Raw genomic sequence first — 27,520 nt, 5'->3', positions numbered from 1 at the left:
TCCTACAGGCTATTTAATAAAGACCCTACAGACTATTTAAGGTAATTAAACTGACATTTCATGATAAATAAACCATTCTGTGTAACCTGACGGGCAAAATTCATTTTTAAAAATTGGAGGTTGAAAAACGAATTGTGATTGCGATTTAAGAATACGGAAACATATCGAATTTCAATTTAAACAGTAATTCTTACAGGCCCAGCCTTCACGATCACATTCGGCAACTTTCGGCGAGTTGGCGGCGCCTCGCCACGTTTCGGGTCGTCCTCGCGCACGCTCCGTCAAGTTCCCGTCGCCGAAACTACAGGAAGTGTGCGCGAGGCCTGCGCAGGAGGAATTTCGTAACGGTAGGGCGACGTTTTCTACAGCGCATTGTTTTGGTTAATGTAAGCACCATATTTGTCTTCAGACAGTAAGGTTTTGAAAGTTTTTGTTTATGTGTGTTAAGATCTTAAAAAAGTAGTCGTACGTGATCGGAATATTTTGGAACATGAATGTAAACAATAGTTTCAGTATCAAACTTGAGGATTCTGGTTAATTGTTGGCGCGTGAATGGTTAGCGTAAATAATCAGGGTCTTTTCAGCTTCAAACGAGTGGCTTCTTGTATAAACAGAAGAAACCAAGCGCTTTGAACTAGTAATTTGTTTTTCAAGAGCACTATTTTGCTGTGCGGCGACTGTAAAATGTTATTGACGTAAAGTTATTTTTTAACCAGTATCTATGAAGTAAATTGTGCGAGATGAGTTTTGGATTACGCCGTCCTTGGCTTGGTTATATTGATTATTTTCACACAAAATCTCTTCGATAAATCGTCACTGCGTAACTTTAGTAGTCAGATCACCATTAACGTTATCATGATTATCATGATGATTATTTTTCTGAATATAAGCCGCAAAATATTATTGAGGTCAGTCACACATTACCGTCGTTTTATTGAATGGGTGTAGTAAGAGGTCCTGTATTTCCTGTGGTTAGCTAGAGAAGGACACCAACGAACTACAGTAAACCCCGTGTTGGATCATAACAGTCTGTTTCATAATTTAAAATATTCAAGATAAGCTTCTAATGTACTATGAACTGATAGTTATATTGCTAAGAAATTATTAAAGAAGAATTATCGTCACATAACTCAAATTTACAATGATGTTCTTGTCCCCTCCCCAGTCAGTTTCCATGATGTCATCAGATAATGGGAATGCCCAGCTATCTCCAGTCTTGTTCCTGGACTTGCAAGGTGAACCGATGCGCTTCTTCCTGTGTCCAGGTGCCAGCAAAGCCCAGCTCCAGCCTATCATCAAAGCGGGTGGGGGTGTGGTATGCAAAGTGCAGGAGCCCGGTGCCATTCTGCTGCTAGACCCAGAGCAGGTGGCCAAAGTCCCGGCCATGTTAGCAAACTGCTACATCTCCACGCAGTATATAAGGGACAGTGTGGAGAAGAACCAGCAGCTGGACGTGGACGACTACAAGTTCAACAACGGCGGGGAACAAGCCCGACCAGAGCAACGCAAGCGGGAGAGGGGGCGTATGGGCTACACGCCGGAGGATGACGCTGTGATCCTGTCTTATATAAGCAAGCGCTTGCAAGAGGCCCGGGGCAATGTAGTGTGGAGGGAGATGGAACGGCTGGGTGTTACTGATCACAGCTGGCAATCTATGAAGGATCGCTACCGAAAACACCTGTGTCTGCAGCTGAGTTCACCAAAGAACTGGTCCCCACCCGATAGAAAACCCTCACGGGACAGGACGCATCCCAGGGCCTCACCTGAGAAGACATCCCTCCCACTTGTGATCGAGAAGACCAAAATGCGCACCCCACCCGCACAAGAGGCCCCAGCATGTTCATCGAAGAAAAGGCACGCAGAATCGTCACCCGAAAAAGATATTGGAGTCGTGCCGGAAAGTTCCCCTGGTCAGTCTGTGAAACATGGCATGCACCCACAGGCCTCATCTGAGGCTGCCCACACACGGTCTCCAGTTAGGAAAAAACACAGAGAAAGTTCTCCTGAGAGTGGCTGTCTAGACACCTTGGCGGAGGAGGATGGTGTATTACAAAAGGACACAGATGCACTTGCAGAGAGCCGGGTGGTGGTACAACAGAGCTCTGAAATGAACAGAAACACGGTCAATCCAGGTACTTCCCTATTACCTTCAGTGTGTGATTTATGTCCGTCCAGAATCTCTTTTGATGTTTTACATAATATTCCATAAGAAGTTCATAAATGCTGTGGTTATTTTGTGAAGAATTGTATTTTACAAACATGGCTTACTGAAGTATACCATGTTGAGGTTTTTGTTTGATTCACTTTAGGGGAGAATGGAGAGGAGATGGAAAAAAGGAGGACTGTTACTCCTGTGAAAATGAAACTGGGCATCCTGGAGATGGCAATATTGGAATTTGAAGAAGAAGATGGAGTAAGGTTCTTTTAATGTTGTCCTGTACAACTTATTGATTCAGTTTCACATGAATGAGTGAAAATAATGGTAACCTTACCAAATGTTTTTAGTCATGATAAAAATACATTGATACACAAGAAAATGTAATAATTGGATTGTGTGACTGCTTTCTTCTTGTAGACTGATGATGAGACACCAGACCTGTCACTAAGCAAGAGACCTCAGGCCGACCCAGAAGCGTCTGCTTGTGAGCATGACCTGGTCGTGAACACATCCCGGGAGATTCTGGATGACCACGCCAGCAGAAAGGCCCAGATAGAACTACTGGCAGGGAATTCAGGGCCTCAGGATCACAGAAGCAATGGCACAGTAAAGAAGATCATTCCTGCAGCTTCAAATGTCCACACGTTCCTTTTTGAATCTCAGGAAGAGTTGACCAATGATGTCGCTTTCTCCCAGGCCCAGCTGGAGGAAGCAAAACACCTGTTACGTACCTTGATGAGAGAGTCAAAGCAGGACCTATGTAGTGTCACCAAAGCCCTGCTGAAAAATAGCGGTGAAGTGCAAGTTTCCCTGAAATATCTGCTAGCAGGTGATAAAGAGAGGCCCGAAGGACCTTTTTGGACTCGGCATGATGACAATCTCCTCCTTTCAGCCCACCCGTCTCAGCACAATCTTCACTTGAAATATGGGGAAGACGGAATGGCCAAGAGGATTGCTTTCCTTGACACTGAATGAAACATGATCACTGTGACAGGACATGCTGAGCAGAACAGCTGTTAGGCAATATCAGCTATCCAACACGGCAAGTTTTAGTACTTTGGCTGGAATGTTTGTCTTTTTCCTTTAAAGTTCTCCTACTCAGAAAATTCTCTGGTGCTGCCTGATTCCAGGATCTGCTACCAGGATTATAATTTTAAACAAGTTTTTACTTTATTATATTTGTCATCATAGATATAGTGTAACTTGAAATTATTACAGTAGACAGTACTTGTACATAATGACACTTGTTGAGTACAACATCATTATAAAAATTATGTTAAAACATTTGGTGAATTTCTCTGTATTTATACATATAACAGTCTGCTTAGCAATTGTAATAAATAGTATTCTTGTAAACACAATGAATTGTTTGTGTCTTTTTGTACGCCACTTTGAAGGGTATGTTTTTATATGAAACATTGTGACTGGATGTATTATGGGATTTTTTTCCTAAGAATATGAAAATTATCTGTATAATGGGCAGTTCATGACCAAAAGTTGGATTCCTATGAACTTGTTACCTTGGTGAAAAAGTTGAAAAAGCATGACTTGGCTTCCTATTACAGAACATATTCAGAGCATATATGGGAGAACTTACGGTATTAGATTGAATAACACAAAATACATTGTACTTTTAAAAAACGGACAGATGAGCATGAAATGTATACATAACCTGACAGTAACATTTACCTGTCAGACCAATTTACTCTGTGTAAATTTTTAGCTCCTGACAAGTAACCGCTGTTTTTAACTTTATGCTGACGTGCATGAAACAGACTGAATGAAGAAATTAAAAATATTAACTTTTCGTCATGAATGCTATCGTTTTGACTTTCGCGTTCTTACTCGGTGTATTATGGCACATCCGGCGCCCCGTAGATTTGAATTGCTCAACGGGAGGGATTGTTGTTGTCAAAATTTAAAGGGGAGACGGGATTCCGAAGAGCTTTCAAACCTTCATGTCTTTATATCTTAAATACCAAGTGGGGAAAAATATATACAGATTGAGTATTTGACTTCCTCGGAAAAGAACGAGCAGTGCAAGAAGCGAGTAAGTACATAACTGCAGGAAGACATGGAGCTGAGGTCTATAGGATAGCTGTGGAGCTTCAATGGCTGTCAGTTAGGACCGTGCCTTAGTATGCAAGCTAGCCAGCCAGCTAGCTGTTCAGTTGTGCATTAATCTCACACTGAGATATATCTTGACATTTTAGCATGTGTTTGATACCGCCGTATATCTCCCCGGCTTTGGGGAAGCCGATGGGTTTTGACTCGCTGTGGTTTGAATGTCTTATGCTGGTTCAGTCGGACCGCTAGTTAAATCCAACTGGAGAGACGGGTCAGTATTAAAAATGAGTAACAGTGCAGCCTTAGCGATACACGAAGTGAAGTCTCGAAACCCGCGCCACACATTTTGGCATTTCAGATCCATGTCAGTATTAGTGCATTTTAGCTACTGTGTGCCGTATTGCCCAAAGAAATCAGGCTTCATGTGTTTAGTTACATCACTTGATCGGTAGTTACACACAGATGATCCAGCCAATCCGCCAGCTGGCAAGTTAGCCATCCATACCAGCGGTGTTAGTGTCTAGCACTGTTACTAAAATAAGAGTTGATATAAAGACTGTTCTTTAGCTATAGATACTTTGATAGACTTTGTATTTACTGGTGATGATAAGGGAATAGTTCGTCGCCCTGGGTTAACAAGAATACACTGACATCACATGTAATATTTCAATTAAAAATACAGTTTATTTGGTACAGCGTTATGATGATCAGTGTAAACCCTTTCGATAAAAATAAAGCAACCCGGAAAACCAGCATATTTGATCAGTTAATATCTAGCATGGGACGTGTGGTTTCTTCGTGTGGTTTTTGCAGTGTTCAATGGTGCCTGACATCCATCCCCAAAAGGCGGCAAACTTTTGAGTTTATATTCCGGGGAAATCGTTTTTACAAAAGTTGGTGGGTGAGAGACGGATACTGTCGTGCGTCTGGCGTGACTTATTCCCGTAATCAGGGGACCGGAGGGCTGGCTGGCTGACAGACGCCCCTGGTGCCTGGCCGCCGTCCCACGCCTGTGCCGTTTGTGAGGTGTGACTGGATGCTTGGCGTCTGTTGTGGCCCGTTTTGCAGCCGCTGAGCAGAGTGCCGATTTCGTGGAAGCAGCATGAGCTCAAAGGGGGGAGGAACAGCCCTGTCCCGCCGGAACTACCGCTTGGCCGTGGACACGGATAAGCCCAGAGTGACGGGTGAGTGAGGGCTGGGCATCCTGATCACTGCTGTGATGGATCACCATTGGTTTGGGAGTTCATTCGTGTGTAATTGTATTTGGTTTCTGTCTGAGCAATTCAATTGATTTTCTTTTCTGCGATGTCCCCGATTTTGTCAGACCCAATTTTATTTACCTGATAAACTCCAGCTAACTTGAACCATCCCCCTCACTGCCTTTATTCAGCATCTACAGTCTGAGGAATTATTGACAGTGTCAGTCATCACATTATATAGACAAGACCTTCTTGATCAGTCAAAAAAGTAATCTAGCACATATTTTGACTTCTGTATCTGTATTCCATAACTTATACTGGGAATAACAAGGCACATAGCACATTGTGTTTAAAAGTCCTAAATCGTAGTTGCCTTAAAAATAATTAAATAAAATGGCACACTTTATGAGTGATGTTTATATACAAACTTGGTTTGTTCATCTGGATTTTTTCACAGCACATTTCTTTCCCCATTTGGCCTGTTAAATGTATTTATTGTTGGGGATCTACAGAAGATTTAAACTCGTTTACTGTGTCTTATTGCTTATGCCTGCAGGTTTAGCTATTATGTCATCAGTGTTTTTGTTTACCCCCACCCCTCACCCCCCGAATAATAATATTGAGGTTTAGTAACATTTCCGTAGCCCTCGTGGGTGTGGATGGATGCTGAGTCTGAGCCAGTTATTGCTTTTTGAAAATATCTTAAATCACGACAAAGAAGAAAGAAAAAAAACCACACACATCCATCATTCCTACACTTCCCCTTAAAGGCAGGGAATGCAAGAAAAGTGAACACATTCAGGGACCTTTTGACCTTTTTAGTTGTCTTTGCTTTGACGGATCGATTGGAGGAGCTGAAGGCTCTGGTGGGAATGATCAGGATAGCCAGGGTGGGAATAGGCTTTGGGAAGCTGCTTTAATGTATAGGCTTATCCAGGCCAAACCCCTGGGCCACAACTAACTTTTTAAAATTAATTCCCCCCCAGCTGACTACTATGCCATCATAGATAATTTAACCTTCTGTCAACTGAAATAGCCCAGGGGCCTTCGACCATGTTAATGTGCCTCTGTGTTTGCCTTCTCTGCTTAACTAGGTATTGTGAATGAGAAGCTGCTCAGTGACTACCTGCACCACGTCTTCCCTCCTTCGGGCAAACCGGGACAGTCTTCAGCTTCTCTTCGGTAGGCCTTGGGTTTTTTGTTGTTTTCCGATTGTTTTTCTCAAAGTGAGCTAAGTTTGTAGCCATTGTTACAGCTGGATGCTTTAACTTGTGTAGTGGAGACCTTCCTGGGACACAGAGCTGCAACCTGCAGCTCCTGAGTCAGTTCCCTTAATCACCACGCCACCTGCAGGCCGCTTGTCCTCTGGAGCTCTTTCTCCAAAGCATGTGTGGAGCCCCATGTGGACAGAAGCGGTCTGTTCCTCCTGCCAAAGCTGGTCATAACTAGGAATTTTGTAAGTGCTTTGGCTTTTGGAGGAAGGACATGAAAAGAATTCTAAATTTTTTAAGTGTATTTTTTCTGGTGACTCTTTTAACTTCGTAGTGCCTATAATTCTACTTTTAATAATATTCCATCGTTACGTTCAATCATTTCTCCCTCAGATAATTTAAGTTTCAATTCATTGGGCCCTGATGTCACCCTGATACCATGTAACAGAGTGCAAGTAGTGTACTGTACTGTAGTGCCATCTCTGCTTTCCTCGGGAGATCTATAGATAGAATATGATAGGTGCACATGGAAATCTGAGAGTAAAAAATAGAGTAGCTAAGTGGGGGGGGGGAATCACAGTTTACTGTGCCTTCCACGGGGGCTGAATTTCACTCCAGCTTGCAGGGTCACACTCAACAAATGGATCCATCTAACACCATGAGTATGACTGAGTCTCACCGAGCTTTATTGTAACATTTGAGCATGGTTTGTGTAGCTAAACATAATGGAAATGCTTTCATTATGTACAAAAACACAGTTATTCAGTATAAGTCTCACCTCACCATATTTGACATGTATTTACTGCGACATGTATTTAACATGTTTTAACTGGTTTGTTTTGCAACTCTCTGCTCCCTGGAATAAAGTCAATCTGAAAGGCATTTCTGTCATTGGCCAGGACTTGAATATTGATGGTGACGTCAGTTCTTGGTTGTTCTTGGTTGGCCATCCTGGACTTGTTTGTATCTGATGGGGTTGGGCTGGTGTTCTTGCAGGAAACCTCTCACCTTTCAGGACCTTCCTGCTCACCTGGAGAAGCTGCTGTCTGAGGGGGTGCCGTTGGAGGATGGAAGAGGTCGGAACCCACCCTGACCTTTCCCTCAACCCCTTAAATGGTTGTTGCTTGTGTCAGGAAGTCTGTTAGTTTGTCTTTAGCTTAATTAAGCAGCCCATAGCTCGCGGGACACACACTGACTGAATCGCAAAGCTCATGAGATGCGGGTGGTGTAACCGATGGTGTCGCTCATGCTGTGTGATCAGACATTTTACTCACTGCCAAGAACATCGCTAGTTCCCCAGTGCTGGCTGATTGGAGATGGGGAGCTCTCAAAGACCTGTTCAACATCAGTGTGACGTCTTGTGATTCTTGCATGTCCCACTGTGAAACACTATCTCTGGCCATCTGTGGTATTTTTTTAGTAAATAGCCAGGAGATAATTAAATGTCGTCATTGTTTTAGCGCAGTTGGTTTAGGAATGCCGGACCTTCTGTTGTGTATAGTACATGCAGTTTAGAGTCATTTATCACTGTTTACATATAATTTTTCTATCAATAGTTCTGTAACAGTTGTGGGGGCAGAAGTCTGTTGAAACAGGTCTGTGATATCTTGGAATGGTTCCACAGTGTCTGTTTGAATCATTGCTGAAACGTTTGACATGTAATAGGTTTTGTCCTGTCTTCTCCCTAGATATGCCTATGGACGGCCGTCTTGGCCCGTCCACCGTCGTCCTGGATCACACCACTGGCTTTGAGGGACTCCTCTTTGTGGACGATGACCTTTTAGGGGTAAAATGCTTGCCTTGGGCCATGGTTTCTGCAGGCATCAGAGCTTTGCTCTTCTCGCACATGCCAAGGCTCATATCTGGCACAGGAGTGAAATTCAGAGACTGGCAGGCATTCTTCTAAAGCTGAGCTAGTATGCCGCTACCTTCTGTTTCATGTTTGTCCAAGATGGGGTTGGTAAGATTCTTTATGTAGCTGCAGGATGCTAGCCACTGTGTGTGTCCACATAACTCTGTGTACTATGGAAGGACCTCTTACAACATGAGTCGTCTTTCCTTTTTTATTTCTGTCTATTTACTTCTGTTTAGTTACTGTCAGCATTTGTTGTTTTTTTAAGGTCATTGGTCACAGCAACTTCAGCTCCATAAGGGCCACTACCTGTGTCTTCAAAGGTAAATTCCATAGAAAGGCTAACAAATTGAATGTGTAAATGTGTACATCAGCTTCAGTGATCCTTATTTCTTTTCCCTTTGTCTAGGAAAGTGGATCTACGAGGTCCTCATCTCTTCGCAGGGGCTGATGCAGATAGGTTGGTGCACTTTGGACTGCAGGTTCAACCAGGAGGTGAGGCTGCTCCTCAAAAGGCAGCAGTGATCCCATGGCTGAATTCCTGCATAGCTTCATATTCTGCTTCCCCTCTTCCCATGCTTCCCGCTCCTACCAGGAAGGAGTTGGAGATACGCCAGACTCGTATGCCTACGACGGGAACCGGGTGCGCAAGTGGAATGTCACTACCACTAACTACGGCAAGGTGAGTGGACGCCGGGATTCTGGGGTTTTTACAGAAGGACGCACATTGCCTGCAGATTCTTAATGTCCTGGTTTGTTACATTGGTGTTGTTGACAAAAGTGACCAGAGACTGTATGGAAGTTGGTTGTCGCTACATATTAATGTCATCTCCAGGATCGGCCATGCGTTACCTTTCCTGAAGGTCTTTGTTTTCATAAATGAAGACACACATTGATGAGATTTTCTGAATTAGATTATTGTCCTTTCCTAATTTATGTATATATTTTTACGGAGTGTGTTCTTTTTCCTAGTCCTGGGCAGCTGGGGACATTGTAAGCTGCCTGATAGACCTAGATGATGGGACCATCACATTTTACCTGTGAGTTGACGCCTGATTGGAGCCTCGGCCCTATGCCGACGTGTCTTCACGTCTCTCTCTGTGTCCCATTAGGAACGGCCAGTCCCTCGGCATCGCCTTCAGTAACATTAAGATGGGTCCGGGCATCGCCTACTTCCCAGCCATTAGCCTCTCCTTCAAAGAATCGGTAGCATTCAACTTTGGCAGCCGTCCACTGCGATATCCTTACAGCATTGTTCTGAAGTTCACTGGCTGGCCCTATGGAGCAGTGTCGTCACTTTTTGACAGGTCTGACATTGTGTTGGGTTTTTTGAAGCCTCAGAGGCTGTTGTGCTGTGAAAGTCACTTCAACCCATTCCTGGGGGCCGCTCCAGGCAGTTAACATATTTGCTCCCCCCCCAGCTGCAAGTACACCTGAACCAAATAATCAAGAACAAACCAAACAATTAAGAGCACTGAATACTGGGTTCAGTTGTGCTAGGAGCTGGGGGTCTGAGGGTCCCTGAGGACTGGATTGAGAAATACTGTTCTAAACAGAATTTGTTACATGTCAATTCTTGTTTTTAATGATAATTTCTAGTCATTGCTGCTTCCAAGACTGCATCCTCACCTGATATGTCCATCAACTGGCACATTGGATGTGTTAATGAGACACTTGCTTTAGAGCTCCTTAATTCTGCTTTCATGCACATACCCCGTGGAAGGCTACTCCCCTCTGCAGAACCCACCTACTGGTGACCTCCTCAAAGCTAACAGGCTACTGGGATACATCAAGACTGTCGTATCCACCACGATCGATACACAGGTGCATCTGTCAATACCATCAGCTTTTTTGGCATGTATCTGTATGCTGGTGTTACTGCCTTTGTGGGGTCAAATATTGAGAAAGCTATTAAAGAACAACAAAAAGCACATTAATTTTATTGTATAGGCTTTTTTTTCAGTTGTTTGCTCTTGTTAGTATGAGATTACGAATCATTAATTGAGTGAATGTTAGACTCAGGGACGTCCCCTGAGAATTGGAAACAAAGGCATGAGGGTCACTTGTCTGTGGTCATCTTCAAACAGTCTAGAAGTTAAGCTGTAAATCTGGATGTTGTGTTTCCTGCCTCCAAAGTTTCTTCTGATTCTACTCCGTGCTAGGAGGGGAAGCTGTTGGAGAAAGACCGCTCAGTCTGGCAACTGCAGGGGGAGCCCACCGTCTTGGTCACGCTGGCCCACATCTTCAACTACTTTGCCCCTCTTATGGTCAGCTAATGCTTTTGTCTTTCTTTGTTTTGAATGGAAAGACCCATTGCTGGAAATTGTACTGATTATATTTCTGAATCAGTAGTACCCTACCACAGGGTTTAGTGGCAGGCTTTGTTCTGGCCTAGAGTGATGCAGTTTTGCATTATGAATCCTTACGTGTCTTCAACCACAGTGTTCCTTCTTGTGCAGAAAAATATTTACTTACTATAAACAAATATGAACTATTAATTAAACAATTTAAGTTAATTACCAAATAACTATACTGATCCAGCAGTTAATCCATAGGATTGTCGAAGATCTTCAGTAGCTTTACTTATGTACTTCCTGTTTTTGGAAAGTGGATTTTCATTGTAAATTTCCTGGATACACAGCAAGTTATGCGTATTAGCTCAGAAAGATTACACACATCAAAGTGCTTTGAAGGAATACAAACAGTTTTTTTAGTAAATACTAATTCTGGCTAAGTAATATTTGTGATTGGTAAGGGTGTCCTTCATGCTCTTGATGTATATCTGTCATGTAGCTGCTGAACATGACGGTGAGTGGTTTTCTGTCTGCAGTGTAAGGTCTACCTTGTGGAGGATGTTCTCATGAACTTCCTGCTCAGCATCCTGGAAGGAGGAGGCTCTGTGGATGAGCATCCTCTAATCCAGCAGCTCCTGGACCTCTTCTGGCTTCTCATGGAGGTTTGGATGCTGATGCATTGTTGAAAGCTTGACTTGCTTTCTGCTGTGTGGGGACATGTTGACGGTCTACAACCAGAACACTTTGACTGCTTCTCAACTTTTTCAAGCTCCTGTATCTGACATATATTATGGATTTACCTTGAAGTAGGCCTTGGACACTTGGATTTTGACATTTCTTCTCCTCATCATATCTGCCCTTTATCTTTTTTTTGTTCTGATTAATATGGTATGACCTTAACTGCTTTTGTGTTTCCATTTGATTCTGTTTTTAACTTGTTCATCCACTTGTAAAATACCTAAGCCTATTGGGCAGCCATGCTAGGAAGGGCACTAAATAATGAACTGAACTCATGTATTTGACTCTGCAATGCCCCCCCTCCAGGACTACGAGGTGCATGAGTGCCTGAAGCAGCTGATGATGTCTTTGCTGAGGGCCTACAGGTTTTCCCCCATCATCCCGGATCTGGGCTTCCAGGTGAGAGTGGATGTTGAGGGCCTGGCGTCGCAGCGGGAAACACAATGGACACCCACACGATTTTGACCGATTGTGTGCTTGTGCGGGAACTGGTCACTGAGGGGCGGTGTCTGCGTAGGCATTTCCTGTCAGATCTTTGTTACAAAACAGAGCAGCAGTCAGACTTTTAGTCACTGAGCACTGATGTATTTCTTGCTGAGATTTTATGTGAGCCACAATTGGTATCATTGGTTGGTTTGACCCAGGTAGAGTTGACAAACTAATAAACAGGAAGTGGGTTAGACCCACTTCCTGTTTGTCTGATTCAGAACAGATGATGATCCTACTCTGCTCTTGTTTCAGTGGTTTATTTATCCCCTTCGTTTTTTCCCGGGATTTCTTATTGCACCAGTTTTGATTTCTGGATACTCTTCAGAGTCACATGAGGGATTAAAAAACAGGAAAAAACAATCAAAACATATATATGTATTAATGTGGACTTAGAGGTTCGTCAACCATCAGTTCAAAGTTAAAAGTGGAATTGATTATTCTAAATGATGAAAACTATTTTTATGTAGTTTCTGCCTTTCATGTAGTTAACAGGCAGATATTTGCCTGATAAAGGAGTAAACATCACAGTCTTGTGTACTGTAAATGAGCTTATGGTGAACGGGTTTGAGTGTTTGAGTGATAATGATTTAGTGCTCCACACTGACATACAACAGAATCATATCCAGCCTGAGCTCGACCTCTGGTCATTAGTAACAGGGTCAAGTCCATCTGGATGCTAATTGAATTCGAGATTGGTTGCTTTTATCTTTGGAGATATTTACCGAAAAATCACAGTTCAAGTTTATCGTAAACTCTGTCTCCTTTTGAAACTGCAGATCCACTATTTGCGCTTGACGACAGCTATTCTTTGCCATGAAAAATCTCGGAAGTATCTCCTCAGCAATGTTTTATATCCTTTTGTTTGTAACCTGTCCAGTTATGAAGGTGTTTTATGAGGCTGTATTGTGTGATTTATTAGTTTAACATGTATGACCCTTTTATATATGGACTTAGATTAATGTATAAGCTTCTCTCAAAAGTAATGTGATGATGCATTGTATAGGTGTTTTAAAAGTGTTTAGTCATTTTTGTGATCCATAAGCTACAGTCCTCTTGGCTGGCAAAGGGAAAAAAAAATAGCGCATGGTTAATAAAGATTTATGGATACTTTCCAATGCAGAGATTTTAAGGGCACAGGTTACAAATTAATAGGCAGAAAAGAATCAGAATAAAATCCCGGAATGGATCTTAGTAAGACATCATGGCTGCTGTGCACACCTACATCTGTTTGTGGTCTTGTGTTCTTCTGCATTTGAATGTCAATGTGTTAGTGTTCGCTGGCGCCCCCCACTGGCTACTTCCCTTAGCAGAGTCACATTTGATGTCCTGCGCTCCGTGGTCTTCTTCTACATCAAGACCCCGCTGCGGGTGAAGGAGGCTGGCCTGGAGGAGCTCATCCCCACCACTTGGTGGCCCACACGCTTTGACAAGGAGGTAGGGCTTATGGTACTGTCATATAACCTTTAGTGTAGCAAAGTATAGTGTAGTATAGAAGAGTATGATGTAGTGCTGTTGCAGTCACTGAAATATGGCTCCCTTTGTGACAGCTCAGCTCCTGAGTATTTATAAGGATGGCACTTAATTTCCACCTAGACTGTAATCAACCCTGTTTGCCCAAGAGGTTCGCAGACATGATCCTGAGGGGAGCTTACATGATGCGTCTTTTCTTTCAGCTGACATTTTAATTAATCTTGGGTGACTGAGCTTTCCAATCAGGAACCTGTTTGCGTTTGTTAGCTTTTTAAATTTCATTTTGCATGTGTATATCTACTGCTGAGTACTCTAAGGGACTTCTGTTCCCTATCATAACACTTCAGGAGAAATACACCCATAACACTGACACTGATAGCTACATAACGGATAAACAGAACAGAACAATTGATTAATCCTAAATATGTATGTATTTCCTAATAGAATAGGTTTGGGGGTAACTTTAACATCGTGTCTCCTTTTGTGTTTAGAGAATTTTGACTTCTATTAATCTGTAGGAGTGAATATAGAGTGAAAACAGAAAACTTTTTTCTCTCTTATCTTTGGGGTTGTGGGGATTTGAACCAGCAGCGTTCAGGTTGCAAGTTCACTTTCTGTCTCTGCAGCCCCTATGATATATTTCCCAGAATGCACCACAGGGAACAAGGGGTGCATCTAAATTATGTGACACAATAATTTAATATCCCTCTGAAGCCTAATTCATTCCGAGCTCAGCAGGACTCAGAGCCTGGATATTCATTCTGAGTCTTAGGTTTTTCGGGGATGCCTTTTTGATGTAGTGGTACAAGCTTAAAAAGGTTGATCTGAAGTAGCTGTCTAACTGCTCAGCATGGGAATGCAGGTAGCCGTGGGGGAGGAAATGAGGTTTAAAACCCCCTCCTGGTGTCTGCTGTTTATCATCGGCTGATAAGATCGACAGCATGCAGTAATCCTGGCCCAGCACAGACCAGGAGTCCGCATTCCTCCCATAAAAGCCCGCGAGGTCCCACTCAATCAGCCGCTTGGCGTATTAACAGCTGGAATCCCAGCACAGGGGGTGACAAAAACATGGCGTTACATTTATTTATTTAGCAAACACTTTTGCCAAAGCGTCATTCATGAGAGGAATAGAAAGTAGGGTCAGCTTTGTGGGAGAAGCTGGCTTTAAGGCAGCGGTGGCCAATCTTATCTGCAAAGGGCCGTGTGTATGCAGGTTTTTGGGATAACCTTTAGGTCAGCTGTTCAAGCCCAGGTGTGAGGACTCTTCAGCCAATCAGGCCTCTAATTAGTGACCTACTTAGGGAGTTGCAGCGAAAACCTGCATACGTAAGATTGGCCACCCCTGCTTTAAGGGCTTTGCTTAAAGGCCCAATGGTGATATGATTACTCTGCCAGTGAGATTTGCACCCATTAGGTGTTTCACCATCCGGTCCTCGGGTGCCGCCAGACAGTCCACATTTTTGCTCCCTCCCAGCCCTCAGCCAGACAGTCCAGATTTTTGCTGGTAGGGAGCAAAAACATGGACTGTCTGTTAGCACCTGAGGACCGGGTTGGGAATTGCTGTATTAGGTTATGAGCGCAGACCTCTCAATTAGTGTCTCCCAAACCAGTCCTCAGGGCACACTGGGCAGATCCACATTTTTTGTTTTATCCCAGTTCCCAGCACATCTGTAAGGTATTTATAGCTTCTGATTGCTTGGGTCAGGTGTTTTGGGGACTGGGATGAAACAAAAATGTGGAAACAAAAATCTGTCCAGTGTGCCCCGAGGTCTGGTTTGGGAAACACTGCTCTAAACCACTGAGCTACATGCCGCCCAGCACAATAAACGGCAATGGGGGCAACCAGGGTTGAGAGTAACGCTTTGTACTCCTCTGTCTTTGGCTCTAAAGGGGAAGGACGAGCGGGAGCTTCGGGAGGAAAGCGCAGAGGAGAGGCTGAGGCGTCGGGCGTATGAGAGAGGCTGCCTGAGGCTGAAGAAGAGGATTGAGGGTAAGCGGTGGCCTTCAGCTCATCTGTCCCTGGAAGAGCATCTTCTGAGGTATGCCCAGTCCAGGCTTAATGCATCTCCGTCTGCCTGGCCCAGTGGTGGAAGAGCTGCAGATCCAGATCCTGAAGCTGATGCTGAACAACAAGGACAAGGGGACGGTACGTGTCCGTCCAAGGAGGCCGCGGCCGCTCAGCCGTGATGTGGGCATCCTGAATGACGCACCACAATCACTCAGACACTCACTAATAAAGGGGCAACAGTAAAAACAGCTTGTCAGACAAAAGGTGCGAGAGTGACTGCGTAGTTTATACCTGTGAAATGTGTTCTTAAGTCCTTATTGTTTATGCACAAGCTATGCACTGATTGCTTTGAGTATTGCTCATCTGCATATTTAAATACCCCAAATATTCAAATAATCTAAATGACAAGTATAAGAGGCACTTTATTATCTACCCAGGGGTGTAGCTAGAAATTCTGGGCCCCCTGGAAAAGTGTCACCTCGAGTCCCCGTAGTGAATTTTGCTCACTAAGATCTTCAGGCCCCTATAAAGAGCAGGGTCCCCTGAATCTGCCAGTGCCTCCACAGCCCTGTGTGCAGCTAGCTAGCTTTGGGGGGGGGGGCCCGGCTTTTGCCCCCAGAACCTGTCGTGTTTCTGTGCACCGCTGTTGTTCTAAGCTGTTATTTTTGCACTTGTGTCCTTCCTGTTAGCTATGACGAGTCTGGGCGTTCTCCTCTGACCTCTCTCAATAACAAGGTGTTTCCAGACACAAAAACTACATTCTGTATAAACTCCAGACACTGTGGTGTGTGTAAGTCCCTGGAGGGGGTGGCTGCTTCTGAGATGCTGGAACCAGCGCATCTGGCAACCAGCAAATACTTAGATCACGTACGTTTGCCATTGTAATGCTTAGCTGCACAGTAACTGAGCCTCTTGATCCCGTCTGTGCGCAGTATGTATTGAGGAGCAAGCTGTTTGTGTTAATGAGCACGTGAACCTAATGAATTTTATGCTTTTTAAGCAAAACGTGCTTATGTACCAGAAACACAAATTGCTGTGTGCTGATGTGAGTGAGTTTTCAAGTAAGTGTCACCTCCCTTGGAGTCCATTACTGTAGTAGCTTCTAATCAGCCTCTCACACCTTCTGTGAGGATGTTCTATAAACGGAACCCTTTCATCTTGCTCAGGTCTATGGGCTATTTTTCCTGGACAGCCCATTTCAGGCCTGTCCACAGTATCTCTGTGGACCTGGAACAGCTCCTCTTGATACATTCGTTGGCTGAAGTTTGTTAGAATGTATGGAATGTATGGAAGGGAGACCTCCAGATGTTCCCACAGTTTTTTGGGAAGCTCATCTCACTGAGGCCTCCAGAAGACTTCAGACACAAAACACAGGTCGCAAATGTAAATTAAGGTGCATAGAGTAAAACAGTAAATAAAATTGCAGTGTGGCTCAGCGGGCTAAGCCTCTGTGGCTGTGATCAGAAGGTCATGGGTTCGAGCCTTGGCAGAATAGACACATGTCCATGGGCACTTGAGCAAGGCCCTTAACCGTCCAGCCCCAGGGGTGCTGGCTGACCCTCTGCTGTGACCCCCCCCAAGCTTGCTTACACCTTTATGTGTGTCTATTTGTCTTATGGAGAGCCAGATGGGGTTGGCAAAAAGAGAATTTCCCTCCTGGGGTTTAATAAAGTATTTCTATTCTATTCTATTCTATTCTAAATACACACTGACACAGTGCGATGTAACAGGTAGAGTTATGTAAACATAAGATTGGATAAGATTCATGGACCTTTCAATGTTGGAGAGTCGTGTAGAGGTTCACTAACTTTGAAGCTGGCTAAAATACACATAACTATGTAAGAGTGGTTGTAGCGTTGGTAAAGATGGCCGGCCTCGCCTTCTTGTTCTAGGGGGAGGCCTCACGGTATATATTCCTGAACAAATTCCGCAAGTTCCTTCAGGAGAACGCCAGCAACAGAGGGGTAAGGATTCCGGATTCCGGCTGATCAGGTGATCGAAAGGGGATGTGCTTCTGCGGCCCCCGGCCTGGGAGTGTCTCACGCTTGGCCGTCATCCTCAGAATCCCACGGTGCTCTGTCCTCCTGAGTACATGGTGTGCTTCCTCCACCGGCTGATCACCGCCGTCAGGAGCTGCTGGGACGAGGGCAAGAGGAAGGTTGCGGGCAGCATCTCCAGCGAAGGTACAGCGGAGGCCCATTAAAGCCAGTCCATTACTGGGGCGGGTGACCTTGTGACACGACTGCAACTGTGCACCGTTCATTCTTAGCCTCGTTACTTTAATGGTGAACTAAAAGCCTTTTAAAAAACACTTGCGGTGTACATTAGAAAATTATTATTATTGCTATAATAAAGCACTAAGGGGAAATGAAAACTATTTTCTGTTAAAGCGACAGGTTGAAATCACATATTGGTACAGATTTGAAATGTTCCTCCGGAAGTTTCTCTAACTACAATGAGGAAATAATAGGTACAAATTCAGGCCTTAATTGGTGTTTGATTACTCGAGTGGCACTTATGTCACTCAAATGAAATTACTTTTAAATCCTCTTGTAGTGTATTTGTAGAATTTTAAAGTGATTTATAGTGCCTGTGTTGGAAGGGGATTGTATATAAATGGAATTGATTTGAATTGAGCTGAATCTTTTTAGGCACAAAGTATTTGAAGCGTTTTTGAAGTCTTTGTGCTGAGGTAATTAAATTTTTCTGTCCTCTTTCTGTTCCTTTTTCTGACTGTTAGAGGGTTATGTTCCGCCACAATTATTTTACAACGGGAAGGTGGACTATTTCGACCTTCAACGCCTGGGGGGTCTGCTGTCTCACCTAAAGAAAACCCTGAAAGGTTTGTTCCTTTTTTGAGTCTGAAGGAAAGACTGAAATTAGCATCAGAAGGAGTGGATGGATTAATGGTTGGTCTTAAATTTTAACTGAAAGCATTGTGCTGTTAAATTTTGAATAGGAGTTGTAAGATAGTACCAGTGTTATTCAGGATGAGTGCCCAGTAACAATTACATTTTTGTGTAGCATCTAAATTAACTAATTAAAGTGGCACCTACTCCTGGGCTTCTGGGAGAAAAATGAAGTGAAGTACTTGGAGAAAACGTACCTAAACTTGGAGAGAATCTCCAAACATGTAGCCACACACAGACACGTAAACACATACATTCAAATTCCACTGGGCCTGAATTCAGACCCCCACCCTGGAGGGGAGGGGCAGGTTGTGGACCCACCCTAAATTAAACACTGAGATGTAAAATTAAGAAATATTTCTAATTCCTCCAGTAGTCCCATAACATACACAAACGCCTATTCCTGGGAGTTCCACTAGAGGGAGCAGTGTTTCCTTTTTCCTCAGAAATCTTATGAGAACCTAAATAATGCATCGGCTGCTTCTAATGTACCAGAAGCTGCTGCTGCTGCTGTTTTCACTAAATCCTCAGTAGGATGTTTGATTTATGGTCTCATCATTCACCAGCTTTGCTTTTACATACAAACTCTCTATCCTTTCAGACCATTTTTTTTTTAGCTAATAGTAATATTCTCGGTAACGTTGATAGAATGTTTCCGTCTGACTTTCTGCATAATGTGAAGTTCTGGTTCTTAGCAAATATTACATGTATGCCTTTTGTATTTTAAAGATTTAAAGCATCCTGTGCTGTACACTTTATATTGTTCTTTAAAGTGCAAGAACGGAAGAAAAACTGAGTGAAATTGGATAAACATGAAGGCTTTCTTGCGGTAATTCATCCTTAAGTGCAAATCTCGCTTTCCGCAAAGCTGGAGAGGCAGCGTCCTGTCATATTACATATCTGGACACATTTGCTTGTTTTCCCCCGAGGCACATATTGGTTATCGTATCGCCGTGGTAATGCCTGTTATCTGCTGAGGGCATCGGGCACATAGTGGAAGCGTGGAAGCTCGGTACCCAGAAGGAAATAAAGACTGATGGATATCGACCACTGCTTTGGTAACGAAGGACGAAGGAAGGCGAGGCCTTTGCAGCTGGGCCTGAAAGGGCGGGGGGGCAAAGTCGGCCTCCTGTTTTTGCTGTCTGGAAACCCCCCCCCCCTTCTCTGGGTTGTTTTTTTTCTCCAGGAAATTAGCCATATGGTTGGCTGGGTCTCAGGGATTGAACCTGTGAGATTAAAGTAAAGAACTTAGGATGTGATTTGGTGTGTGGGTGTGTGTGTGGGTTAAGTTTATATTAAATTTTCCCCCCACAATATGATAAAAACCTGTTATTTTGACGTTGACCATTTTTCAGGTCCCCACAAAGATCTGTGAATGCAATCAAAAAATTAAAAATGCTCGAAGTCTCGTATGTTGTTTGGTTACTTATGTTTGAGGTTAGGGCTGGGTAGGGGTTAAGGATATCGTGATTGGGATTAGGGTTTTTCACATAGAAATTAATGGATGGTCCCTACAAAGATATGAATACAGGTCTGTGTATGTGTATATGTGTGTGTATGTATTTGTGTGTGTGTGTTCCACAGTTTGATTCTTACAGGGTTGTTACTCATGTCTCCGTCAGAGAGGATCAAACGGCGCCTTTTCCCATAAACCCTGTTCCCCCCTAATAGGGCTTCCTCAGCCTTTACCGAAGCAGCCCTGATTTCATTTAGCGCACCGTTGTCTTCTGTGCTCTTAATGCTGATTACCTCTGCTTCTAATGCTATTTCTAGTGCTGAGCAGTTAAACACCAATACGGGATTTTCACTACTGCTACTGCCTGGCAGATTTCTAGCTCCTCGTGTGAGTTCTGCAACCTGCAGACCTGCAGACTGTGAATACTGCTGGTTTTAATGTCAGCTATGATCAAAGTAATAAGTAGCAGAGATAGTAATCCGTAGTGTCTATTGGCCATAATTACAGTGGTAATACTGTGGACCGTAAAAACCATAGTTATTATAAAAAACATTATTGCCAGCACAGTGGTCATTATGGTAATAATAAACAGCATCATCAAACATCATGTTGAGTCTGTGACCTGTCGAGCCCCTGTAGCATATTCAGGTCAGCAGTCATCCACATTCAGCGCTGTTAACAGCTCAGGAAATGCGTCCCATTAATTACAGGGAGCATGGTGGGGGCCTTTTAATGGCCCATGGATTTCGGGCTGTATCATTGTATTCATTCTGCGCAAACTGAGATGGGAGGAGCTGATTTCAGACCACGGTCACACCTGTCTGGTGCAGTAATGGGGGGGCCCGGAACATCTTTGAGGACGTGGTACGTTTTTTTTTTTTTGGGTAATCACGGCTGATCAAAGGCTCAGAGTAATCACAAGCCCCCCACCCCGTGGGGTAGCGCTCTGAATGCATTCTGGATTACGATGGGTAAGTGCCCTGAGTTTGCTGGGCAGTGAGCAGCAGTGGTGGCTGTGGAAGTAGGGAATGAATGGCGAGTGTCTGTCACGTAACCACGCCTGTTGGGGGCTGCGTCACTGTAACACCTTGCAGGTTTATGGATTAGACCTTAAATTTTTATAGTGTTGCTGATTTATGGCTTTGGTGATCACTTGAGTAAACACAATTTATGGTCACTTAGAGGTCACTTCTGAAGGTGTTATGCAGCCTCTATATCGTAAAGCATTTGAATAATGAAACTGTATTTTTCTTTTTTTGTTCTTGCTTTTGATGGCGAGTGTGTCAGATGGAGTGTTTGGTCTTCACCAATCCCCCCCCCCCCAGTCTGCATGCCGTCTCATGTTATCGCTCTGGGGATGCGAGAGAGCCTGTAATAAATTGACCAGGATGTCTTCCTTGCTGCCTGTGCTCTTCTGCATCCTTCCCGTCCCCCGGCGTGAGTTTCCGTCACTCCCCGCTCGTTCAGCTGGTCGGATTCTCGGTGTGTTTCAGATGATTTGGCCTCCAAAGCCAACATCATCATTGACCCCGCTGAGATCCAGGCCGCTTCCATGGATGACCTGGATGAGGACGACGAAAGCGGAATAGCCCAGGTATGATTGGAGTACTTCATAACTGTCCTTGGTTAATGATACTGTCAAACACATGATTGTAAGAGGGCCAGCTGAAAAGAAAGGCCTACCTGTCTCTGTCTGTGACCAGCAGCGGCCGTTGGGTGCGGTGGCCACAGGGGGAGCTCTGGCTCGGCCCAGTTGGCTGAGCTCCCCGACGCTGGGTAGAGCCAACCGCTTCCTTAGCACCGCTGCAGTCAGCCTCATGACCCCTCGCCGCCCTCTGGGGCCCCCAGAAAAGGTCAAAGTTCGTACCTTAGCTGTTGAGCAGAGAACAGAGGAGGACAGTAAGTATGCGTACATGGGGTGTTTGCAAAGATATGTGTCTGTAGTGCTTGCCATTCGTGAAATGCAGATTACACCTAGCAGGAAAACAAAACTTAAGAGGGAAAAGAAAGTTCTGACAGGGTTAACGAAAAAAGTTATTTTAGCATGTGTATTTTGATCTTTATTTTTTAAACATGAAATGACATCTATGATTGATAAGAGACAACTTACTGTTACCTCATTCCTTGCACCCCCCCCCCCCCCACTGTACCTAGTTGAGGGAAGCCATGGTAACGATGGGCTGTTGCTGGGGCGACCGCCAGAAGAACCCGAGCAGCCAATCACGGAGAAGTCCTTGCTAGAGCTTCTGGATGGCATCGTGATGATGTATAACTTAAGTGTTCACCAGCAGCTGGGGAAGGTGAGTGGAGTCAGCTGACGCCTCGTGGAAAGGCTTCATTCTCTGTGTAGGGAATAGAGGGTCCAGAAGGAGGCACCTGAGATGTTTGGTGAGGGCAAGGCATGTAAGGCTTTCAGTCAGAAGGGACTGGAGACTCTTATGTAGTACTGCCAGCAGTAAGCACTGTAAAAGGTATAATATACATTAGTGTTTATCACCTAAGGGTCTTAAGTAAGAGGCCTAAAGGAAGCACAGGTAAGTGTTGAAGGGTTTTTCCAGAACTCTCCCTGCTGTTAAAATGACCTTCTTCAGGACCCACAGGCTATGGCTAACAAGTCGTGGTAAGTCAGGTGGGCACTGGAGCTTATGCAACAGCTTCTCTATCGCTGGATGACCTTGATGGGGGGAACAGGGCAGCACTACCTTCCACGTCGATGTCTGTGCAGATACACCGGTTTGTTTGTTCTCGTTATAAGGAAGCAGACGTGTGGTGTTCTGTTTTAGCACCTCCACCATCAGTCTGCGTGCTCGTTTGGAGCTCTCTGGTGCACGCTGTATGTGTTCGATGCCTTATTAAGGCCTGCTCCCCTTTCGCGTCCGATAGGGATTCCGTGATGAATTCCCCTTCTTTAACGAGTGGGACCCTTCGGAGAATGTTCTGAGTAAAGGATATTGGCCACTAAATCAGTCCTGCCGTGAGTAGTCTTTTATGCCATTTTCATCACAGCCTATACTGTCGACATGGAGCATTGAAGGGCAGCCTCATTTAGTCACATTTTCTCAAAATCCATTCAAGTTCCTCGATTTGCATCCATCTTTTTGAGACAAGACATATGACCCTTTCTTCTCCTGGACTACAATCATTAAAATCTTTTAGCCAAGCTGCCCATAACCAGGGTATTGTTATTCACTTCTCAGCTAAGTTTCAATTTCACTTTGTATTTTATAGCGCCTTTCACAGCGCAGTTGCCCTGATGCACTTAACACGAATTACTCTCTGATAGCATAAGACAGTAGCGCTTGTCTATACCTTCTACATCTAGACTCGAGTGCTGCTTTCGGCTTGCCAAGATTTAGACGCACAGATTTCTTTGCAAGATTGGGGTGTTTTTTGTCCTGAGTGACTTCAGAGAGGAGCTGTTCCAGAAGTTATGGATCAGCAAAATCTTTGGTCAGACCTCGTGATGATGCGTAGTGATCTGTGATGACCGCTTTTCTGGGTTGCACACAGCTGGTGTTTTAGACGGGATCCTAATTTGATTATTTAGGCCTGGCCTGTGAGCTTCTGCCAGAAACTTCCAGCAGAACTCTGGGAGACCTGCCGGCCGTGGGCGGACTCCATGATGCATGGCCGTCACAGTCAGCATCGACCCTCACGCGTGGCGGTGTGTGAAATGGACGCTGATGCGCTGGCAGGCGCATGAATCATTGCAGTCCGTGCTTTGCTGAGCTTGTTTTTTTCTGCCATTGGATGTCGTAGACAGGTGAGCATAAAACGAAACAGCAGAGTATAAACTGTGGCGGCAAGAGGATACGCTACCCAATCCGTGAAAAAAAACACTGCATCAGCATTCTGCATCTGTTGGTGTTTACTTACGTAAACTCATTCGATGCTTATGTTAACTCATTCAATGAACTTGGCTGTTTTGACTGTCTGCCTGTTAAAACTGGGGTATTTCTGAGGTGATGTACTTATATTAATTTTAGTTGAGGAACTTGCGTTAAATATTAATCTTCGACCAGAATACCGGTGTTATGTCTCGTTCCACAGCAGCCATACCACTGAATCGAATTACTTGTTTTCGGACTGTAACACTTGGACGACCCAAACGCCATGTGACATTTATTTGAAGTCAGCTTTTGATGTCACTCCCAACAATATACAGCTGCTAACACTGGAACTGTGCAGCTGTACGTCAGTCAGTGTGAATGTATAAATATTTACAGGTCCTCTTTCCTTCATCTCCTTCCCCTCCGCAGAAAGGCCATAAAACATTTTAACAGCCCGGCCTTGCCTTGTTGAAAAGATCAGATTTGCAGACTAATTCAAAAGCGAAAGGGGCTGCTCTCATTCCGAGGGAATGTCAGGCTCTGGGTGCTGAATTTTTCGTTGGACTCAAATCGCATCTCGTGTTATTGTTTCAGGAAGCAGACCCGGGCAGATAAGTGCGAGAGGCCGGCTTGGCTTGTCTGTTTATTGAGCTTTATATCTGCAAAGGCTTACATGCGCTAACTTCCTGACACCCAGAATTAAATGAGGATACTGCTAGCGTAGCAGAAAATGGCTAGTAAACGGAATGAGATTTTGCTGGTTGCTGGGTGAGTGTCTCTGGAAAGACAAAATGGAGAAAAAGGCATTGGAATGAGATGGAACCTCAGCTGTGTTCCATGGGATTTCAAGTTGGGCTGTTGGGCCAGGTCAGCTGCATACCTTAAAATCCGGATATTATACATTCTTGTAAACATGATTCTGAATCACACACCCGAATCCAGTAGTAAGCTGATCATGGAAGAACTGGCTTCAGTTTTGGAACTGTTAATGCCATGCCAAATAAGAAAAAAAAGATTTACGACTTGCAATAAGACTAAGGGAACGGAAATAATGGGTAAAAAATGATCTCGGCATTCTTAATTGCTCAGTGCTAAAATTCAACAGCATTGACAGAATGACTAAGAAACCCTGTTTTATGTTCATCTGCACTGCTGACTGCTGACAGACATGCCAGGATGTACTTTGTACGGATGCATATTCACTGTAGACATTCTCTCCTGGCTTTTCCCCTCTTGGCCATGTTTTTGTCACCCTGTAGGTTTTGCTGTATGCTGACAGTGACATTGCTGCAGCTCCCAGCTCTGTCACGTTCGCCAAAGTTAATTCAGTCACCTAAGCCAGCCCTGGGAAGCGGCCTAATCTGTGTGGCTAGTTCACTAACCCCTGCAAATGTTTTTGGCAGAGCAGGCGCTTAAACCCCTGAAAGACTGCTAGTCAGCTTTTTTATTGTGTCCTTTGTTTTTCTGTCTCTTTATCCAGCCGTATGCAGATAGTTTCATTACATTTTGCTTATTTAGCAGTCACTTCCATCCAAAGTTTTTGAAAAGGCAGGGACAGACGGTCCCTTTAGCAACTGGGGCTTAAGGGCTTTGCTCAGGAGTCCAGTTGTGAACTGTACTGACCCTGGGATTTGAACCAGCAACCTTCTGCTCACAGACACAGCATCCCATACAACCCAGTTGATGTATATGATGCACATTTGTGGTTGATAAATGTATAAAAGAGTGAAGAAGTTCATGTCAGTGCAAATAATGTACCATATGTACAAAACTGTACAATATGTGCCAAATTAATACAATGCGTACCGTGAGATATGTACAAGAATGAGGTATTGTATGGTAATGGGGTATCAGTGTACACTGAATAAGTTTATCAGTATCTGTTCAAATTCAGTGCTTCAATGGAGCTGAAAAACACTCATACGTGTTGAGTGTGCAGTGAGTGGAGCTGGACAGGAAGATTAACGATGTTAAGGGCAGAGCCCTGTTTGTTGACTGTTTCTTGTTTTATGGGGCTATTATCAGACCTGGACCTAATTGTAACTGAATGTTTCAGTTTAATGGGATCTTTTGCGTTGTGAATGTTGAATGTAACATGCAATGAAATGTCCCCACAAGGTAAAAAAAAAAAAAACATTTTTAATAAAATCATTGATGACTTCCCAGAATCATAATTAATGATCAACAAGGGGGACAGAATTGGAATTGAATTTGAATTTCAGGGAAATTTTAATTCCAACTCCATTTCCATTTCCTGATTTGGGTTGGAAATGGCTAATGCATTCTGGAATGGAGCCAGCCCTGGATATGAACATTGTAGGCTACATTTGTGCGTCATGTGACTAAAGAGGGTGGAACAAGATGCAAATCTATGAGAGGAGGGCGGCACAGGAGATGAGGAATAAGAGAGAATTTGTGAAAGAGCGATGATGGAGGGGCTGTGGCCAGCAGTTCTGGTGGAAGCAGGTTTCCCCCAGACAGGCAGGCAGGGCTCGGTCTGGATGTGGCAGACCGTCCGGGCTGCTATTGGGAGAAAGCGTGCACATGTGACCTGCCCTTTCCTTTCTTCCTGACCAGCATGGGCTTTAGGCCGTGCTGGGAAGACTCTCCCGTCCTCTGGCTGGGGCAATTAGGGGCTGCAAGCCATGCCCGATTTAGCGATCCTCTCAGGTGGTATCTGGGCTGACCGCGAGGAAGCCGTTTCTACCTGTGTGGAGCATATCGCCCCCTACTGGCCTGACGGTGGATTCCCAGCAGGTCATTGCATCAGGGTGCTTTTATTTTTTATTGGAGATAATTATATAAGACACTAATGTAGCTTTGTGGGGGCCACCAATTCTAGGTGAACGCATTGTCTGCATCTCAATCATATACATATATGGACAAAAGTATTGGGACACCTGGGCATTACACCTACAGAAACTTGTATGACATCCTATTCTAAATTCATAGGCATCAATATGGAGCTGGTCCCTTCTTTGTGGCTATAACAGCTGCCACTCTTCTGTGGGGCTGATGTTGGACTTGAAGGCTCGCAATATCCATTCCAGTTCATCCCATAGGTGTTCGATGGGGTTGAGGTCAGGTATCTGTGTGAATCAGTCAAGTTCTTCCACACCAAATTCACCCATCCATGTCTTTATGGACCTTGCTTTGTGCATTGGGGCACAGTCATGCTGGAACAGAAAAGGGCCTTCCCAAAGTGTTCCCACAAAGCTGGAAGCATAGAATTGTCTAAAATGTCTTGGTATGTTGAAGCATTAATGGTGCGTTCCTTTTGAACTTGTAACTCAGAAATGTTAGTCCTTAATTTCAATTGGAACAGCCCTTGAAGTCAGAATTCCAACTCGGAAGAGTTAGAGGAAGTTTTGCAACCCCAACCTCAAAATTGAAGATGAATGCACCCTTAGCAACGACGTGTTACATGTGCCTCATTTAATTGGTCATACACCCAGTATTGTCCAACCGCTGTCTGTGGACATGTTGCTATGTGTTTTTATATGCAAACCACTGTGTAATGTGTTGTTATAACAGATATTGCTAAGAAGGGCTAACGACAGTGGAGGCTAGAACTGGGGCCTGTTTCAGAAAGCAGGATTTCTTGTTTAGCTGGATAACTTGTCGGATTTAAGGTAGTCTGGGCTAAATGTAAGTAAAAGAAGATAAAGGCCATTTAAATGGGGTAAATGAAATTTGACAAGTTATCCGGCTAAGCAAGAAATCTTGCTTTTTGAGAAAGGTCCCTGGTATTGCTAAATAGCTTTCCGACTTGCTGCACTGGAACGCGGTTAACTCGTGTAATGTCATTCCCAGTTCCGAGCTTGAACCTCCAAAGTAAA

General features: G+C 44.2%; 2 protein-coding genes across 7 annotated transcripts in view; both read left to right on the top strand.

Annotated features, from left to right (window-relative positions):
• Positions 1-243: 243 nt before the first annotated feature.
• On the top strand, positions 244-3,519 carry terf2ip (telomeric repeat binding factor 2, interacting protein). Of its 5 annotated transcripts, none has more exons than XM_023811273.2 (4): positions 244-347; positions 1,166-2,132; positions 2,310-2,413; positions 2,576-3,519. In XM_023811273.2, exons 2-4 carry the CDS (start codon positions 1,175-1,177, stop codon positions 3,131-3,133), a joined length of 1,620 nt encoding a protein of 539 aa, XP_023667041.2. In that variant the 5' UTR covers positions 244-347; positions 1,166-1,174; the 3' UTR covers positions 3,134-3,519. The 5 variants fall into 5 exon arrangements, with proteins under 5 accessions (XP_023667041.2, XP_072571615.1, XP_023667043.2 ...); XM_072715514.1 differs by having other exon boundaries at positions 311-386; XM_023811275.2 differs by lacking the exon at positions 244-347 and adding an exon at positions 358-412.
• A 518-nt stretch (positions 3,520-4,037) lies between these two features.
• rnf123 (ring finger protein 123) overlaps positions 4,038-27,520 on the top strand; it is a 92,971-nt gene continuing 69,488 nt past the window's right edge. Inside the window, exons 1-24 of one of the 2 annotated variants that reach the window (XM_072715513.1) lie at positions 4,038-4,208; positions 5,294-5,409; positions 6,519-6,606; positions 7,632-7,711; positions 8,324-8,421; positions 8,756-8,810; positions 8,897-8,982; positions 9,083-9,169; positions 9,460-9,527; positions 9,600-9,728; positions 10,200-10,311; positions 10,650-10,754; positions 11,318-11,443; positions 11,826-11,918; positions 12,785-12,860; positions 13,327-13,442; positions 15,369-15,468; positions 15,563-15,624; positions 17,379-17,450; positions 17,549-17,669; positions 18,227-18,328; positions 21,345-21,445; positions 21,558-21,750; positions 22,006-22,151. In XM_072715513.1, coding sequence (XP_072571614.1) covers positions 5,328-5,409; positions 6,519-6,606; positions 7,632-7,711; positions 8,324-8,421; positions 8,756-8,810; positions 8,897-8,982; positions 9,083-9,169; positions 9,460-9,527; positions 9,600-9,728; positions 10,200-10,311; positions 10,650-10,754; positions 11,318-11,443; positions 11,826-11,918; positions 12,785-12,860; positions 13,327-13,442; positions 15,369-15,468; positions 15,563-15,624; positions 17,379-17,450; positions 17,549-17,669; positions 18,227-18,328; positions 21,345-21,445; positions 21,558-21,750; positions 22,006-22,151 — 2,298 coding nt within the window. In that variant the 5' untranslated portion in view covers positions 4,038-4,208; positions 5,294-5,327. Of the gene's footprint in view, positions 4,209-5,293; positions 5,410-6,518; positions 6,607-7,631; positions 7,712-8,323; positions 8,422-8,755; positions 8,811-8,896; positions 8,983-9,082; positions 9,170-9,459; positions 9,528-9,599; positions 9,729-10,199; positions 10,312-10,649; positions 10,755-11,317; positions 11,444-11,825; positions 11,919-12,784; positions 12,861-13,326; positions 13,443-15,368; positions 15,469-15,562; positions 15,625-17,378; positions 17,451-17,548; positions 17,670-18,226; positions 18,329-21,344; positions 21,446-21,554; positions 21,751-22,005; positions 22,152-27,520 lie in introns of both variants that reach the window. The other variant, XM_072715512.1, reaches the window with a different exon arrangement.

Source organism: Paramormyrops kingsleyae, chromosome 8 (assembly GCF_048594095.1).
Source record: "Paramormyrops kingsleyae isolate MSU_618 chromosome 8, PKINGS_0.4, whole genome shotgun sequence".
Lineage (NCBI taxonomy): Eukaryota > Metazoa > Chordata > Actinopteri > Osteoglossiformes > Mormyridae > Paramormyrops > Paramormyrops kingsleyae.
Note: the sequence above shows the minus strand (reverse complement) of the source record. Positions and strands in the feature narration are given on the sequence as shown.

Excerpts from the sequence above, each read along its gene's own strand:
- terf2ip (XM_023811273.2), top strand. The coding sequence starts at position 1,175 with ATGATGTCATCAGATAATGGGAATGCCCAGCTATCTCCAGTCTTGTTC. Across the intron at positions 2,133-2,309 it reads CAGAAACACGGTCAATCCAG|GGGAGAATGGAGAGGAGATG; the intron begins GTACTTCCCTAT and ends GATTCACTTTAG. Across the intron at positions 2,414-2,575 it reads AATTTGAAGAAGAAGATGGA|ACTGATGATGAGACACCAGA; the intron begins GTAAGGTTCTTT and ends TTCTTCTTGTAG.